Genomic DNA, 17,517 nt, shown 5'->3' on the forward strand with positions numbered 1-17,517 from the left:
GTGATCCTACAGGTCTGCTTGACTGGCTCCACCCCATTTGCTGTCCAGTAGAAGGAAAGACATGCCACTGTGTGAAATCTGATCCAAGACCTTGATGTTAAGCTTTCCCCATGATTATCAGTACCTGATTCTTTTCCTGCAAGTTCCTAAAAGTGTTTCCTTAAAGAATTATCTCCCTCGAGTTTCCTGCTTGTTTTTTGCTGATGATCTTAATAAACTAAAGAAAAAAAACCAAACCCAGCCAAACAAAACTCCCTCAGCAAGGTAGATTAACACCACAGTCCCAAAATTTCATCTGTATTTCACGCTGGATTTTCAAAATAGCATTTCCTGTACAAGGTTATTGTGGGTTTCTCCAATGTTTTTCTATCCTTTGGCTGCAAGTGTGTTAGTGATGGTTGCTAGGGAGATGGTCTCAGCTGTCAGGTGCAAGATTAGATGAAGAACTTGTGTTTTGCAGATGAGTCCCATACTTCTTAATAGAAAAAGTAATTGAATGGTTTTGCCCAGTATACTGCTTACAATGCTCAAAATCCACCCAAGAAGCTTTGCCTTGTCAGGAGCAAAACTCCAAGCTGTTCTTTGAAGTCACTAGAAAGATACTGGTCAACACAAACTCTGAAGGTTGTGTTCTGAATAGTGGCTGCAGGGAAGTGTCAATTGCTTAAAATATCACTGAAGAAAGATGAAAAGATTTTCCCCTCATTGTGCTGTGAGCTGGCAATTTGCATTGCATGCTTCTGTTTCTATTTTAAGGGTGTTTTTAATTACTTCCACGTTAGCCTTTGGTTGCTCACATGAGAGGAAACTCTGACACCGTTTGGCAGAGATTAGTTCTTTGTTGATCATTTTGGTTGGCTATGTCAACACTGGAATAGTTAAAATATAGGTAGGACAGGGATACAAAGTAAAAGTCTGGTTTTGCAGCAAGCTTTGGGTATTTCTGATGTTTAAAAAATCAGGGTGTTTTTAATGTCCATCAAGAAAAGTATTTAGAAGACAGAAGAAAAAGAGCACGGAGAAACAACACAAAATTAGGAATACATGTGCAGATGTCCCAAGAGAAAATTAATCTCAGGAAAGAGTTTGGAGGAAATCAGAAGTTTAGAAGATTACTTTTTTTGGTCTGGTAAAATAATTAGTAACTTCCCAAGCCAAGGACTTGTTTGTTGATGGAAATGGCTACATTCTGGATACTGCTGTAATTATGGCCTCTACTTTAAACAAAGTGAAATCTGTTTGGATTACAAGTATGGTTTTAACTCATTCTGCCACTGTAATTGTTACTTTGACCTCTCCAGTCCCAACCTGTGCTTTGGGGGCAAGTGATGCCACCTGTGAACACTGGGGGCATGGACTCTGTTATATTTAGCTGGTAATGAGCAATTCCCTCCCACTGGTCACTAAATACACACTGCATCCATAGGAAGTGTGGTGAGCATTCAGCAGCCTGTTTTCCCAGGATATTTGTGATATTACTTGGACAATCCAGACTGCCAGATTAGTTGCAGGTAGACATCTTCTACACTTGCTGTTTGGTTCATTCCAAAGCAGCAGGGTGATCACACTGTGCGTATGCAGATGGGGATCTTTTGGGGTGATGTTTTTACTTAGGGAAGGGTGGGAGAGAATGACCCCCAGAATATAGGGACTAATCTGGATCTAGTTGTTACCCCTTCTTATTTGGGATTCATAATACATGAGCTGTGCAGCACCTTATGTCTGCAAAGTCCAGTTGTTGTGTGCAATGTTATAAACCAAAATCTTCCCTGTGTAATTTCCATTTTTATCTCAGTCTTCAGTTTAGTTTCTCTTCAAAATATCCAAATTAAAAAAAAAAAAAAGTCATAAAGCCTTCCAGTATTCTTCCCCATGAGTGATGTGTTGTTTGCAAGTAATTTCATTCTCTCTGTTTTTATTTTTTATCCCCTAATGCTGTGTTTTCTCTTGGCTAGAACCCTGTTTCTAGCTGAAGAGTTTCTGCAGAGGAACAGGCAGCAGCACCAGCAGAGATTGCAGGGCCATACATGCAGGGCCATATATTTAGGGGGAGGTTTATTATGAGATAAAGAGGGAAGGAAGGAAGTCATTATGGAGACCCATGTATGTGTGCAGTTCATGACTTTTTTCCTCATTATCCTGCTTGGAAAGGCACAGATTTGCAGGACTGCCTTTGTCAGGAGGATTGAGACTTCATCCAGGCCTCCCCACATGCACACAAGTTCGATACATTCTTGTACTATTGCCAACCATGTTTTTGGAGGTGCTGTGAGTGCTTGAGGGTACAAATAGGTACATATTTAAGGTTGTGAGTCTGGAAGGTTTTACATGTTTGGGATAGCTGAAGTGGCTATTTAGCCTCTAGTAATGCTGTTTAATACGCTGTTTATTTAAGCGGGAAGTGATGAAGAATTTTTTTCCACAGAAATTATGAACAATTTTTCATAGTGTAGCAAAAATGAATATAAAACTACACTGATGCTTGCAATGCAAGATAACTAGCATGACTTCTGTTCAGATAAAATTTTTTTTTGCTTTATTTTTTTTTTTTTGTAATACTTTATAATGAAAATTTTTGAACTGTGAAGAAGATTCTGCTGGAGAGACTGAGAGTCTGAAATATTCTGGGTTGCATTGCAACAGCGTGGTAGTGTAGTAATGGTTACCATGTTATATATATCCCTGCTGGTGACTCATCTCATCAGTTTGAGGCAGTTCAGGATGTATAGACCAGTAAAGTCTCATGGCAGGGTTTGGCTGTAACTGCATTATTGTCTTCAAAGGTAGCAATATCAGCCTGAAATACTTGAGTTTTCTAAATCTTTTGCAATCCTGAGTGATGTGTGCTCCCATGCCTTAACACCCCCCATCCAAAGTCAATATAGTGTTTACAAAAATGGAGGAGCTGTTTAAGTCTATCTTTTGACTCTTACAGTAAATACCAGTGAGCATCAAAATATTTTCATTCTTTAGGATAACAGTTTCTATGGTCTCAATCTGGAATTAGTAATTAGTTTTTAAAGTTATGCATTTCTAGCATGAAAGTCGCTGTCAGACTCATGGAAGGCAGTAATTGTTAGATAAGGGGGGAGAAAAAAAGATAATGTTTCTAGACCTGAAAGATCAAAGTGTTTGTCACTTCTGTTTCATGAGCACTTGGCAATTTAAGACTTAGTCCAGAAAAATTGTTATATCTGAGGCTAAACTGAAGACTGTGGCATGAGAGGTGCTGGAACGAGGAACTGCATTTTCAGATGGGAATTTCTGTTACGATGCAGAAGAAAGAGCACAAAGCATAAGTTACACAGCTTGACTTTCACTTTCACCTGTGGTGCTCACAGTCAAACATTTTGATTTACTCTGTAAATTACAGGCTTTAATAAAGGAATGTCTGAGGAGGAGGAAATCCTTGAAGCAGCAGATATTTTCTTGGTACACCATCAGCTTTTGGCTCCAAACAGTTGTAAATAGACCAAGAAATAGGTGTTCATAAGCTTTTAGCCTTTTCAGTAGTTTCTAAGAGTTCCCAATATTTAATTTTTCTGAAGTCAACTTGTATCTGATTTTTTTTTTAATGGCTGTGCTATTTAAATGATGTATACTCAGATGTAACAACTGTAAATGGAGTGAATGAACAAGAGGGTTTTTTTTGTCATTATTTAGGTTAGACTTGATCAGTGGAAGTTATATTCATTAATGTGCTTTATTCTGCCACCCAGGCACATTTTGAAGGTGGTGGGAATCCAAAGGCTTCAGTAACTCTGTTTCTGTGGTGGACTAAACTCCTTCTGTAAACTCCTGCTATTCTTGTTAGCTGCTCAGGCAGTTTAGTGACAAAGAAAGGATACATACATTGATTTTCTGCACCAGTTGCACTTACATTTTAATATTAAGTAACTCTGTCCTAAGCATCACCTGATCTGAGCAGTTGCAGTTGATATCAAAATTCAGTTCCATTATCTCCTTTGACATGTAGGCTGTGTTGAGGACAAAATGTAGGCCCTTTCCCTAATGTGCCTGATAATTTTACATGTGCTGATATGATTCATTCAGCTCACTGTTCTGCTAATCTCCATGTACCCCAGGCTCTGATCCAATAAATCACTTAAGGACTAGTCTAACTTTAAACCTGTGAGGGCCTTATCAGTGCCGGTGTGATCACTTGAACAGTTTAAGCATGTGTTGAGTATTTTTCTTGCTGAGGCCAATCTGTTCCTGATTGCCTAGGTGTTAGATTATTGGTTTCTTTTATCTGTATTATTGAAAAAAAAAAAAAAAAAGAAAAAAGTGTACAGATAATGTTAACCTGCAGCATAGCATCATCTTTTCTCTGAACTAATATAGGCTACTATCACAGTTTCTTAGAATCAGAGAATGCTCTGGGTTGGAAGTGACATTAAAGATCATCTCATTCCAAACTCATGCCATGAAGGACACCTTTCACCAGACCAGGTTGCTCCAAGCTCCATCCTACCTGGCCCTGAACACTTCCAGGGACAGGGTATCCACAGCTTCTCTGGACAGTCTATGTCAGTACTTCAGCACCTGCACAGTAATGGACTTGTTCTCAGTATCTAATCTAAACCTGCCCTCTTTCAGCTTGAAGCCATTTCCCCTTGTCCTATCACTACACTCCCTTGTGAAAAATCCCTCTCCAGCTCTCTTGTAGGCCTCCTTTAGGTACTGGAAAGAGAGTTTATCTCATCTCAGCCTGATTTTCTAGCCATTGTTTATGGCTTATCTACTGTCTCTTGCTGACCTTTTGTTCTTCTGAGAACTGCACTTGAAGCAGGTCTGATTATTTCTCTGAATGCTTTTTGTAATCCTGTTATCATCTCTTTCCCCCCACTTACTTTCCTTGCCTTGATAATGTATGCTGAGGTTTGGGGTTCTGCCAAAACTTTCCTTGAAACAATTTTTATTCATCTCTCTGTGTGTAGCCTGCAGTCTTTAAATCATTATTGATTTACTTTTGTGCTCCTGTTCCCAGCAGCACAGGACGAGGTGCTGGGGCTGGATCAATGGTGGGGCGTGGGCTGGGTGCCCAGACAGTGAGGGAGGAGCTGTGGCTGTGAGGGATCACAGCTCTGAGGGGGCCACAAGGGCTGTGGTGGGACAGACAGGCAGAAGCCTCAGTTCCTCTGTTTGGGTACCAGTGCTCTGCACAGTCTGAACAGGAGCTCAGGGATGTTCCTCCAGTGAGGTGTTCACTGTGCACAGTCTGAACAGGAGCTCGGGGGTGTTCCTCCAGTGAGGTGTTCACTGTGCACAGTCTGAACAGGAGCTCAGGGATGTCCTCCAGTGAGGTGTTCACTGTATGCTCAGCTGCAGGTGTAGTGTGTGTGTTTCTCTCTGCCAAACTCCTGAAAGGGCTCTGTGTGCAAGTGCTGATTTGTGCCTGGTTGTGATAAATGGAGACATTTTAGGCTTTTTTCCTCTTGGAGAAATAAAGCTTAAATTCAGTTTTGTGACTAACTTGTCTTTCTCTGAAAACTTGATTTGCACTCAGTGTGATAGGGCTTTGTATTTTTTTTATAAACTGAAATCTTAGAAAGCTTACAGAGTTAGTTATTTCTGTTAGAGAAGAGTAAATTTTTTTTGTTTCATATCCTTTCCTCCCTCAGTTATCAAATTTGCATCAGAATTACATTTTAGTATAGAAAATTGCTTATAATCAACAAAGCACTGGGTAGCCTTGGCTCCATGATACAGAAAATTGCTTGGTCTTGTATCATTAGGCTTCAACTTCAAATTTCTCTGCTCCTGCCAGACTTGGCTGTGTTGCACTGACAGGTACAATGGCTATTACAAGTACTGTGTTGTACTAAAGACCACTTCATGCATTAATAACAACAAACTTAGAAAAAATTAGAACTGGTTCTATTTTTATATATATGTCTGATCAGTCAGTATCTATTTTGCCGTGGGTAGCCTTAGGATAGGGAATATGAAAACTATGGAAGATCTCACATGCACTTATGTAGCCTGTAGAAGCTGTTCTTTGGTGTTAGGAATGAAGCATATGAGAGTAACTTGTGATAGTGGTTCCTGTGTGAACACTGCTGCCTGGACCCTGCTTAATACTCTTTTGATTTGCCTACCATGTGAGAAAGTGAAAGCCTGTAAGAGATCTTCCCCTCTGACCTGTGATAATCAGTGTTTTATGTAACCAGTCTTCTGAGTGTTTAATGTGCATGCCCAATACATAAGATCAAAACCCAGTGCAGCAGAATTTGAGGATTATGAACATTATGTATGTTTAAAAAAACCATACGAACACAAAAATTAAACATAAACTGTTCTGGTGATTAGTGGCTCTGGGCTTCTCAGTGCCAGAAAACAATTTTCAACATTCCCGTGACAAATGTTTCTGCTGCACAGATTTGTCCACATTTATAGCATACTTTGAAGATATTCCAAAATAGCTTATGGTTGATGATTGCTTGGGCATGTTGAAAGTGATATTTTCATGACAGGCTCAGAGATCTTTTTCAGGGACAGGGTGTAAATATTGGTAGGATTTCTCTGTTGATACTGTTTGCAGGAAGTGTTGAATTTGTTACCAGTTTAAAATATTCAATGCTTGTAGGTTGCAACAAGTTGGATTGCTAAGGTCTCTTAGGACTTATTTTTGTGGTTCAGAAACCAAAATCAAATACATTTACAATTAGAAACAGCACAATGAGCAGTATTAGCAGTTCTTGTGATTGTTGTTACCCATATTGTAATATTTAGCAGTTTCTTTTAAACACCTGTGTTCTGGAATCAGCAGAATAAAGCAATAAAATAAAGGGGTTTTGTGAACACTGTATTTATACCCCTTGAAATAATAATAAAAAAATCTTTTTAATGGACTCCTTAATTTGGAAAATTACAGAAATAAAAAAAAAAACCCTGGATGTATTTCAGAAGCTATATATATATCTATCTTAGCAATTCTTTTAAGGACAGATTTAACTAGTAAAACTTTGTTTATATTTAAAGGTCAGTCAAGATGTATATGCCCATCTTGGGCTGCTGTAGATATCCAGGCTGTGGTGTACAAGAACCTTTGTAGACCAAGAAGAGTTTGCATCTTGACTTTGTGTGTGGTTCCAAGTAATTCTCCTGAGCTATTCTTTTGAAGACTCTGGTGTTGTGCTGTTGATGCAAACTGCATACAAAGTCTGATATCCAGAAGCATCTGGATTATGTTGCTGTGATACCTAAGAGTGGAAAATGTTTCTGAAAGAGACCTAAAGGTGCTGTCTTTGCTCATTTTAGCTTTGATTTCATCTACCTGTAACAGACTAGAGGCAATATCTCTGCAAGGTCTGGTGGAAATGAGAGATAAAAAATAAAGGATTATTGGGAGGAAGAGTGTTGTTGAGGTCTTGAATTTTGTTCTTTCGTTGGCTGAGATTGCATTTCTAACTGCAAACAGAAATCCACACATAAAAATAAATAAATAAAAATTGTTTGCTCTTTAACACTAATGCCTGCACTTACTGACCATGTTTTATAACTGGACAATCTGTGGTTTTGTAGGATGCTGAGAAAAGAACCCCTCTTCACGTTGCATCATTCCTGGGAGATGCAGACATCATTGAGCTTCTTATTTTGTCAGGTAAGATACAGTCCCTCACTGCTGTTAACTGGTAAATCAGTTAAAACTACAAGGAATACCGAGCAAAACATATATAAGGGAGTTTTGGACTTTGTTTATTTCTGAGTTTCACAGAGCTGGTTGCACTTCTTGCAAGCTTAGAAAATATATTTAAATTTGGTGATACAATCATAAAATGTACCCTGTGACTGAGAAGAATTAATAAACAAAGTAACTAACTTTTAACAACTTATAAAGCCTTCAAACTGACAGTATTTATAATGCAGAGACTTGCTGGAGTACATATTTGAAATGTGGCTTCATATCCTGGAGTACAATCAAAGAATTCCTGTTAAGCAAAAATTATGGAATAATAGCAAAAAAATTATTAATCAGCTTAAGTGAATTGTAAGTGCTATTTACATTAGAAGCATGTTTCTAAGAATCAGGAAGTTTATTTGGATATTAGAAACTGTGTAGTAGGAAGTATCTAAACAAAAGAAATAAAAAAAGTTTCCCAACTGTTGTAGTGACAGAAAATGCGATCAAAATATGTCAGAACAAAGCGTAAAGCAGTCATCTCTCAAGAAGAGAGCATAATTCATGGCAAACTCCTGGATGTACTTGCAGATTTCAAAGGCAGTGTTTTTCTAAGCTGGAGAATTGTAAGTGTAAAGCTTATGGGGATTTAAGAATGTGAGACTGAAAGGAACCTTATGGTAAAAACTTCTAACCCCTTGCAAGCAACCTTATTATGCAGTTGATTTCACGAGTTTTTAGATGGCTTCTTCAAATGAATTCCATATTTTTTTTTTTTTAAGTTACTTCAGAATTCTCAGCCCTTTGATTACAAAGCACCTTCTAATTTCCAGCCTTGAATCCTAGAATAATTCAGGCTGGAAGGTATTTCTATAGATGACTTGATCCAACTTCCTGCTTAAAGCACTGAATTTCAAAGTCAGATCTGCCTGTTGATGTGGCTGTGCATGCAGACCACTCGATCATATTTCTTTGGCTCGCCAGTCTAGCCAGACCTGGAGAAGGCAGAAAATGAGAACTCAGTTTGCTGTAGCTGTGTGTTTCCTCTGTTAATTTTGGGGGAATTCTGCATTGCGTAATTGCTTAATGATGGTAACTAGCTGTATACATCATACATCAGCTTTTTATGCTCTACTCCTGATGGCAGCAGAATGGTTGATAAGAGCAGTGCTCTGCTGACAGGTTATGTGTGGGTGGGTTATCAATGTGCTAAATGCAAGCATGATTTTCTTCCTTGGGAGGAAGGAGTTAATAAATTTAATCTGTGCATATGTTCTTGCAATGTGTGTTGTTTGTCACATACTGCTGTTCCATTGTGGTATGGGGGGATTGCAGGGGCAATGTATTTTTTCAAGTTTTGCAAGTGTCAGCACAGGCAATATTCTCATAAAGAGAAAGGTGAAACGGTTTTGCCCATTTTTCCCAAACAGCATCCAGAAATGTCCCAGTGAACATTCCTGATGAGGGAAGGAGGCTTTCTAGAGTTCTTCTGGGACACTTAGTTCTAACACCTCACTGCCAAAATGTCGTCCCTGGGTTATAGGGCTTGTCTGATCAACAGCATAAAACATAGGTGATGCATCTCGGAGAGTTTTTATATGTCCAAGAGAGTGTGAAAAACTTACAATGCGGGCTTTTAAAAATTGAACTGTGTGTCAGTGGGACTGTGCTTGGGCTCAGTCTGCAGGAATTGTGTGGATCTTTCCCCAGTAGCTCAGCATGAGTCAAAATTAATTTAGTGTTGTATATTCTACTTATTAATTGTTCTTTAATATCTGAAGCATCATTACTCATTATGAGCCTGAGTACCTGTATCCAAGAGCAGGTTGGGAGGTTTCTGAGGCTTGGAGGAGCAGGCTTATAACTTATTATAAACACCTCTTTGTGACTGTGATTTCTCCATGAACTAGGCTGCAAGGACAAGTGCAGCATCTTCCTTTGCTTCACTCTTCAGTCAGCAAATGGTAGTAGTAGTGAAAGTGTATCATAAAATATTAATCTGAATGTAACATTTAGTTACATAAGCAGAAAAACTTCGTTGTCTGACTTAAAATGAAATGATGTTTTCACAGAGAGAAAGCACACGAACACTTGCTGTAGGTGTCAAGCAATATTCTCAGCATGAGTAGAAGCAAGGAGGAGTATCAACACGTTTTATTTTGTACAGTGTTCAGGAGAGAAATTACATTAAATATGCACCTTCTGAGATTTGTGGTCTATAAACTGGTGGCAGTGCAAATAAATGTAGTGTCTAATGAATGAAATTTCTGCCCAGGTGGTTGGAGACAGACCAGGAATGGCTTTCTAGGTAGCCACTGAAATGGAGTCTGTTTGGAACTGATAAAGGAGAGAGTGTGCCAGGTCCCTCAGCTGGTGTGAGTCACCCTGGCCCATTAACTGTCAGAGCCAGATAGGTTTACACCAGCTCCAAGGTCTGATCCATAATCATATGGTTCAAACTGGGGAAGGGTGCTGAGTGGTTTTGTTTTTCCAGGCTACATGAAAGCAGGGAACTTTGAGTACTTCACCTCCTTCTGTCAGAAAGGAGAAGGAGCAAGGTAACTTGTGGAAATATGCAAGAACTTGTTTCTTCTCTCATTATCTAGCACAATTCCCAATAACCACTGTGATTCACAGGCAAGCATTTTCATATTCCTAAGAATCAGCTCTCAAAAAGTACTGGTGATTCAGAGAGTGGGATTTATTAATTACAGTCTTTTGAAGGCACTAAAGTTATGGTGCAAAATGAAGCTTAACCATTCCTTTGTTCATGAAGTTCAGAGGCTCACCCAGGCTATGCTTCTCTACATTTTTTTTCTGCATGTGCTACCCTTCTCAGACTAATACTGCTATCTGCAGAGGTACAATATTTTCAGGTTAAGCCCTTTTAAAAATTAGTTTCTCTAGTCCTTATCACTAGATTTCCTTCCTGAGGTATCACATTGGTGAATAGCTTTAGTATTTCTTGCAAAGAAATATTTTTGATCACACAAATGTATAGGATACATTTTTTCAAAAAAAAATTTGGGGTTTGCAGTCAGGCAGAACCACTGTGGTTGTCAAATAGTCTTCCTTTATCCTTTTTTCTGGCAAGCCAACCCAAATCCATCCTCTTGCCCCACTGCCCTTGTCAGAGTACCTGTTAAGCACTGAGCTGCACAGGAGGCAGATGAGTTGTGTTCTTCATCCCTGCTCTTCTGTTGTTTCACCCACAGTGAACAGTAACACCCACAGAACCTGATGTAGTAAGTGCCCAGTCTTGTCTCCAACCTGAGTATTTCCTGGACCTGTTTTCTTGATCCCAGCAGGATTTGTGAAGCAGGGAAGTGGTTATTTTTTGGTGGTCTGCCTGATAGAGCTGAAAACAAGAGGTGGTTCCTCAGGCTAGCTCCTTTTATGTCTGCAGACAGCAAAGTGCTTTGAGCAAAGGGTGCTTTTCTGTCCCAAAGCTTTATCAGTTGTATCATCTAAAAAAATGCATCTACAGAGACACACACGAACATGCATACATATGTAATTCCTTCCAATAAATCTTGCTTCTTTTATGTCCTGTAAGCAAAGCAATTCCTAATAATAGTCCTGGCTCTCTGGTTCCTTTCTTTCTGAATCCTACTTTATCTATCTGACTCTGGAAACGCATTTTCAAGGTGAGCATGGTGCCAGGAGAGTCCTGGGGAGCACTGAGAGTACCATGTACTCAGCTCTGGCTACTGGGAAACAGCTGGGCAGGGCTCTCAGTGTCACACCCATGGCGTGCATGTAACCTCTGCTGTTTATTTGCAGGCGCTCGTGTCAATGCCAAGGACAATATGTGGCTGACTCCTCTCCATCGAGCAGTTGCTTCAAGGAGTGAAGTGAGTAAGATTTCATTACCCTACACATAACCAATGTGCTGGGGGAAGAGCAAACCCTGGAGAGCTGTGGTAGGTGGCATGGGCATGCAAAGAGGGAAGGCATTTCCTGCGTGTAGGGCATTGCAGCTGGAGGCCAGCATTTACATGTCACCTGTAGGCTCTTGAATTCCACCTTGCTTTAACATTACCATAGCAAGTCACAAGCAGTAGTGAGCAGGACTCACATGGGATAGAGTCCACAGTGGTCTACAGTGCCCACACTATCTTCAGGTGGTGAAAAAAGAGAAATAAATCACTGTGGGTGTGTGCATGCTGTGTGTGTGCCAGAAGGGAGTGGATGTGGACGTGGATGTGATCCAACATGCATTACCACATAATTTGCTTTGGTTAATTACATTTCAAGGCATCCGTTAGGTTTTCTGTTAATGCACTTGATTCATGCAGAAGGGAGGGTTTGCCCATGTTTCTTCTACTTGACAAACAAATATTCTGGCATCATATTGTACCTCTTCCATTGCTATCTTAAAAAGGAGCAGCATTAACTACTGGGAGTGCAGCTCTGGCACTACTCTGTTTCCAACTGCACCATTATTCTTGGCTTTCCTTTGTGGACCTCCCTGTCTACTTTCACCCTCCCAATGCTTCGTTAACAGTGAGCCCAACTGCAGACTGAATTGGCTGCTGGGGATGAGGGGAGGGGCTGTGAAAGAGACTGAGGGTGGCTGTCTTCCAGAGCCTGATGGACTCGAATCACCTCTGTAAAAATCCAGCATTGCCAAGCCTGGAGGCAGGAATCCTGGGCTTGCTTCTGAACTCGGGCATTGTTTGGCTGCTGGCTGAGCTTCCCAGCTGATGGCATTCCCTGAAACCCTCTGAAAGGAATATCTGATAGACTGTGAATGCTGTAATGAGGCAAAATACAAAAAGCCATGTTGGAAAACAAAGATCAGACTTAAACCTTAAAAACAGCTGCAGTCTTTCTGATGCAGGAATTGCAGTGTGCTTGGTTTCTGGTTTTGGATGTGTCAGAGTACATGACTTTTATCGTCAGCAACAGTCCCAGCAGAAAATGTATGTCTTTCTGTGGCTTTGTGTCTCATCTTTAACTCTTTGTTAAAGCTGATGGGTCAGCTGAAGCACAATGAGAAAGTGTGCTGGCAGTTCTGGTACCTCTCAGTGGGTACCCAGGGCCATTGGTGAGGCAGTGGGGGAAGGCATCAGCCTTCGATCCCTTTTCATGGTATGTTTCATAAACACATTCAGCTTTCTTCTCCTGGCATTTTTCTTCATTATTTATACTATAAATGCTACTTTTGGTAACAATTTGGAAACAGGATTTATTTTTGAGGTTCCTTCAGTGCTGCTTTTTACCTGCTTGCACAAGTGAACAAATGTGCAGCTTTGATGGTGATAACATAAATAGCAGTCGGTGAACTCAGAGTTCCCACTGGTAGAAGGAGATGAGTTAGTGGCCCAGAAGCTGACCAGTAGGACTCGGTGTAGTTTTGGAAGTTCTGGTGAGCACAGCTGTTTTTAGAATGATCACCAACAAATTTTAAGTTTTATTATCAATCTTTTACTATGAAGATGTCAGAGGATTCAGAAATTATCTCCTTGAATCCTTTTATATGTTGATTAAAAGAATGGACACTTCTTTACTTATGTCTTAATGATTCTTCAGGGGCTTTAGGGATTTATATTTATTTACAAATTAGCAACCCTTACAGTGTCTGTGTAGGATTGTTAATGGATATATCAGCTTCTGACTCTAAACAGATTGAAAAAGTTAAGATATTTCACTGTGATAACTTGGAATAGCTAGACATACTGACTGCAGAGGCTTACACCATAGTGGGCACTGCATGCATATGGAAAAACTATAATAAAAGGGTAAAGCTCATGCTCTAAAACAATAGAATTAAAACTTTTCCATAAAGATTTTAACTTTTGATCCCAAATCTGAAAGAGCAGTAGACTGCAGATGTAAACAAAAATCTGTAAATATTTTTCTTTTAAAATCTAAGTATTTTTAGCTTCAGATATTCAGTTCTTATTATTTGCTTCTAAAAATTCTCCTTTAACTTTTTCTTTCTTTCACTAAGAGTGCATGAAGTTTCCTGCTGACTTCATGTCCCAGCTGGGTAGGTCTCCAGTGTATTACATTGAAATGACTCTTAAAATAGTAGGCCTGTAATTTAAAAAACAAAATCCTATTGAGACATCAACAGTCATATATCATTATTGGTGCTGTAAGAGATGCAGTGTCACTCACTGAACAAACCTGTTAGAGGACAGTTTGTGAGATGGCTGTAGAAAATGAAACTGCTGAGATCAGTTGAGGACTAAGACATAAAACTCCCAGTATGTATGTAGTCTTGATACAGACTGCAGGCACTCTCCTGGGCCATTCTAGATATAAAAGTACTATGTAAATGTACTGTATGCATTTGTTATTCATTAATAAAATGTTGGCTGGGCTTAACAGAAAACTTTGCAGTTTATGGAAAAAGAATAAGGTACTATGTCGGACTAGGGCTCTCCCACATACCAGATGTGAGTTGTATTTATCAGACCAGGCTGTTTGAATGCTACTGTGTCCCAGTAGTTCCTCTGTATTTTGTTTGTTTGTGGAGGGAAAAAGGAAGAAGAAAAGAAATGCAATTTTGAAAAAAATTTTTGTTTTTTATCTGACTTGCTTAATGGCAGATGCATGAGTTGAAGCAGAAACAAACTGATTGTGAATTCTCTAGCAAGAGGGGCTCTCAAGGGAGAACAGTACATTTTCTTACTGGGAAATATTTACTTTTAACCAATAAAATTAACCTTAAAAGATGTTGTTTGGTCTCAGGCTGACAGATTGGATATTGCAGTCGAGACCCTTGGCCTATGCTTAGGCCTTGGGGAGGAAAGGAATGCTCATGCTAAGCTGAGGACACCAGCATTCTCATGTTTTTGCGAAGCTAAAATTTTGGTTTCGCCCATTCTTTATTTTCTCCTTTCTCCTGTTTATAAATAAAATATGCAGCACTCTGCCATTATTTTGACACGCTTTTCATTTTGTAAATTATTCCTGTAGCAGCTGTATTGGGTTTGTGTGCCAAGGGTCTGGTAGTGGGGGTGTCTTCTGTGAGAAGCTGCTGGCAGCTTCTTCATGTCCAACAGAGCCAGTACCATGCAGCTCCTGGGCCCATCAGTGACGGCAGTAATGGCCATCACTGGCCAGTTCATTTCTTCACTGGAAGCATGGCTATGAGGAACTGATGGTTAATCAAACAGGATGGGCTCTCTGCATAGGCAGCTTAGGACATCCTCAAATCCACTGGCAAGTTTTGACTGTGAGGCTTTTTCCTGCTCCCAGTGACAGCAGAGGCGATGTGTGCTGGGATGCACATTATGGTCCATTTGAGTGGACACCACTGTTCTGGAAGCCTGGGAGGTGCTTTGGATGGGTGTTGTTCTCTGTGCCTCCTGCTGGCCCTGTGCTGTGTGTGACACACCGGAGCTGCCAGGGGCAGCGTTAGCTGGCGCTGCTGGGTGAGGATGTGGCCGTGCTGCTGTTGCAGGAAGCCGTGCAGGTGCTCATCAAGCACTCGGCCGACGTCAATGCCCGGGACAAGAACTGGCAGACCCCGCTGCACGTTGCAGCCGCCAACAAGGCGGTGAAGTGTGCGGAGATCCTCATCCCCCTGCTGAGCAGCGTCAACGTCTCGGACCGTGGCGGGCGCACGGCGCTGCACCACGCCGCCCTCAACGGCCACATCGAGGTGAGCGCCGCCAGTCTAGTGCAAGTCTAGACTCTGATCTAGTACTAGTTAGACTCAACTCTAGTATTCAGTCTAGACCCGCTGTGGCTGGGTCTAGACTGAGCCCCCTGTCCCTGACCCCCAGGGTTGCTGTCACTTGGCTGCATCCCAAACTGTGGGACGGGTTTCCTACCTGCAGGAACACAGCGGTGGCTGGAAGGTGCCTGAGTAGAGCCAGGGTATGAGTGAGGTGTGCATGCACTGCTGGAGAGATGGCTGTGCCACTGCTTCCAGCAGCTCTGGGGTCTCCCTGCTCCTTCGGAGCTGGACTGCCTGTGAAAATAAGAGTGGCAGAATGGAAAGAAGGGAAAACTGGTTGATTCATTTCATACACAGAGATCCAGTCACTCTGCTTTTCTAATTGGCCTTCTAGAAAATGTGCTTCTGTTTTTCCCTACTTATACAAGCAAACCTTTCTAGTATTATTATTTAACTATATGAAAAACCTTACATAAATAAAGCCCCTAGATTTTTGTCTCCTAGGTTTTTCTAGTCCTTAGATCTGGTTTTAAGGATCCTCATTTTCCCATTCCACACCTGAAGATCTAGATATGGAATAAAAACTTTTAGACTGGAACAGTAAGCTTCTGTCAGTGGAAGTTGATGAGTTGTACTGTAATTAAAAGAAGAAAGAGGAATGGTAGTTCCTGTAAAATGGTGATGGTGTTTGGCCTTTAAAACACTGGACTATAAGAAAGAGACAGTAATGCCTGTCTGTCATAATCGAAATATTTTGGATAGGGAGTATCAGAAATAATCATTCAAATGCAGCATTTTGTGATCCCACCTTTATTGCAAGATTGATTTGTTATAAACCTTCAAGTTTATGAGCTATAGGGTTGGCTTACCTGCTGTTGTTACTTCTAGATGGTGAACTTGCTCTTAGCCAAGGGGGCAAACATCAATGCTTTTGACAAAAAGGACAGAAGAGCTCTTCACTGGGCAGCATACATGGGTAAGGCTTGGGCTGCTGCTCCTTCTTTTTAATTTCCTACTCACAAACTGATAGCATGTCTTAAAATGGACAAGAACAGACCTGGCCATGGAAAGAGAGTGTTGTAATTACCCCGAAGAGGGAAGGGTTCAGCTAATCTAAATGTCCATTTATGGGTTTGCAGCTAGGGAGATCTTGGCTGTGATTTCCTTTTTAAGACAGTTAATAGTGGGCTTTTTGTGTTGCTTTTTCATTTTGGTCTTCTTATCCTGATTCTAAGTCAAGCCTGAACTATATTTATGCTAGAAAAAAATCCAGGTTATATTTGTTTCAGTTTTTACTAAAAAGTATCTTCAATGAAATTCAGATAACTGTGATAAAAAATTTTGTTGTTTATTGCAGCTTATAAGCAGTTAGGTTATTATATTCTTAGGAAATACGCAATAGGCACTTTCTTCCTGTTAGGAGAATATTGTTACTTTTTATTCCAGAGTGGACAAGAGCAATGGAATATTTGCTAAAAAAATAAGTGGTGTTACCAAATACTGCTTAATTCAAACAGTTTGCCTTATCATTCCTTTCAAGTTAAAGGCAAATTCCTTACAGTGGGACCATTATAAATTATAAATACAAGATTGCCTGTGATAGTAGTCATGCTTGTTCAAGAGCTTTTGTAGGCCAAGCTGTATTTTTCAGGTTGCAATTTGTGGGGAGTTGTGTGCCCTCAGCCAGGAACTCTTTCATTTGACATGTCAGAAATTTTCATTTTAATCCTGGCACTTTTAGAAATGACATAATAGGAGATTTCCAACTGTGAGAAAAGCATATTGTGTGGTTTTTTGATATACACAGACACAGATGGAAAGGCTCTTGCCAGCAACTGTGATGTGGCTTTTGAGCTAATGAGCTTTGAACTTCACTCTCTGGATTTGAAAGGGTCTTACATTGTGCTGTGCAGTTCCACGCCTCTTTTGATTTACATGTTTTACGTTTACATTTAAATGTTTTCAGAAATTCATGAGGTACTTTTAAAAGTATTTAGATAACATCTAGGGCCTAAATTAGCAATGGATTCTGTAGTGCATTTTATACAGAACTTAAGTAACAGGATGAGAGCTGTAAACCCTCAAAGAGTTTCTGGAATATTTAATTATTTTTGAACATTAATTATCTATAGACTTTGTACATATGGCTTCCTAGGTCCTGCACATGCCCAGAGCTGCCGCTGTCATGAAAGTGCTGTGCATCTCAGATGGAGCACAACTTTGTATGGTGTTTGATATAATCAATATTTAATTCTAA

General features: G+C 40.2%; 1 protein-coding gene across 15 annotated transcripts in view; it reads left to right on the forward strand.

Annotated features, from left to right (window-relative positions):
* ANKRD44 (ankyrin repeat domain 44) overlaps positions 1-17,517 on the forward strand; it is a 129,840-nt gene that overhangs the window by 63,214 nt on the left and 49,109 nt on the right. For all 15 annotated transcript variants that reach the window (XM_030277784.4, XM_032749457.3, XM_030277785.4 and 12 more), the window contains exons 3-6: positions 7,528-7,606; positions 11,408-11,478; positions 15,042-15,242; positions 16,149-16,236. In XM_030277784.4, coding sequence (XP_030133644.3) covers positions 7,528-7,606; positions 11,408-11,478; positions 15,042-15,242; positions 16,149-16,236 — 439 coding nt within the window. The remainder of the gene's footprint in view (positions 1-7,527; positions 7,607-11,407; positions 11,479-15,041; positions 15,243-16,148; positions 16,237-17,517) is intronic.

Source organism: Taeniopygia guttata, chromosome 7, assembly GCF_048771995.1.
Source record: "Taeniopygia guttata chromosome 7, bTaeGut7.mat, whole genome shotgun sequence".
In the NCBI taxonomy this organism is placed as follows: Eukaryota; Metazoa; Chordata; class Aves; order Passeriformes; family Estrildidae; genus Taeniopygia; species Taeniopygia guttata.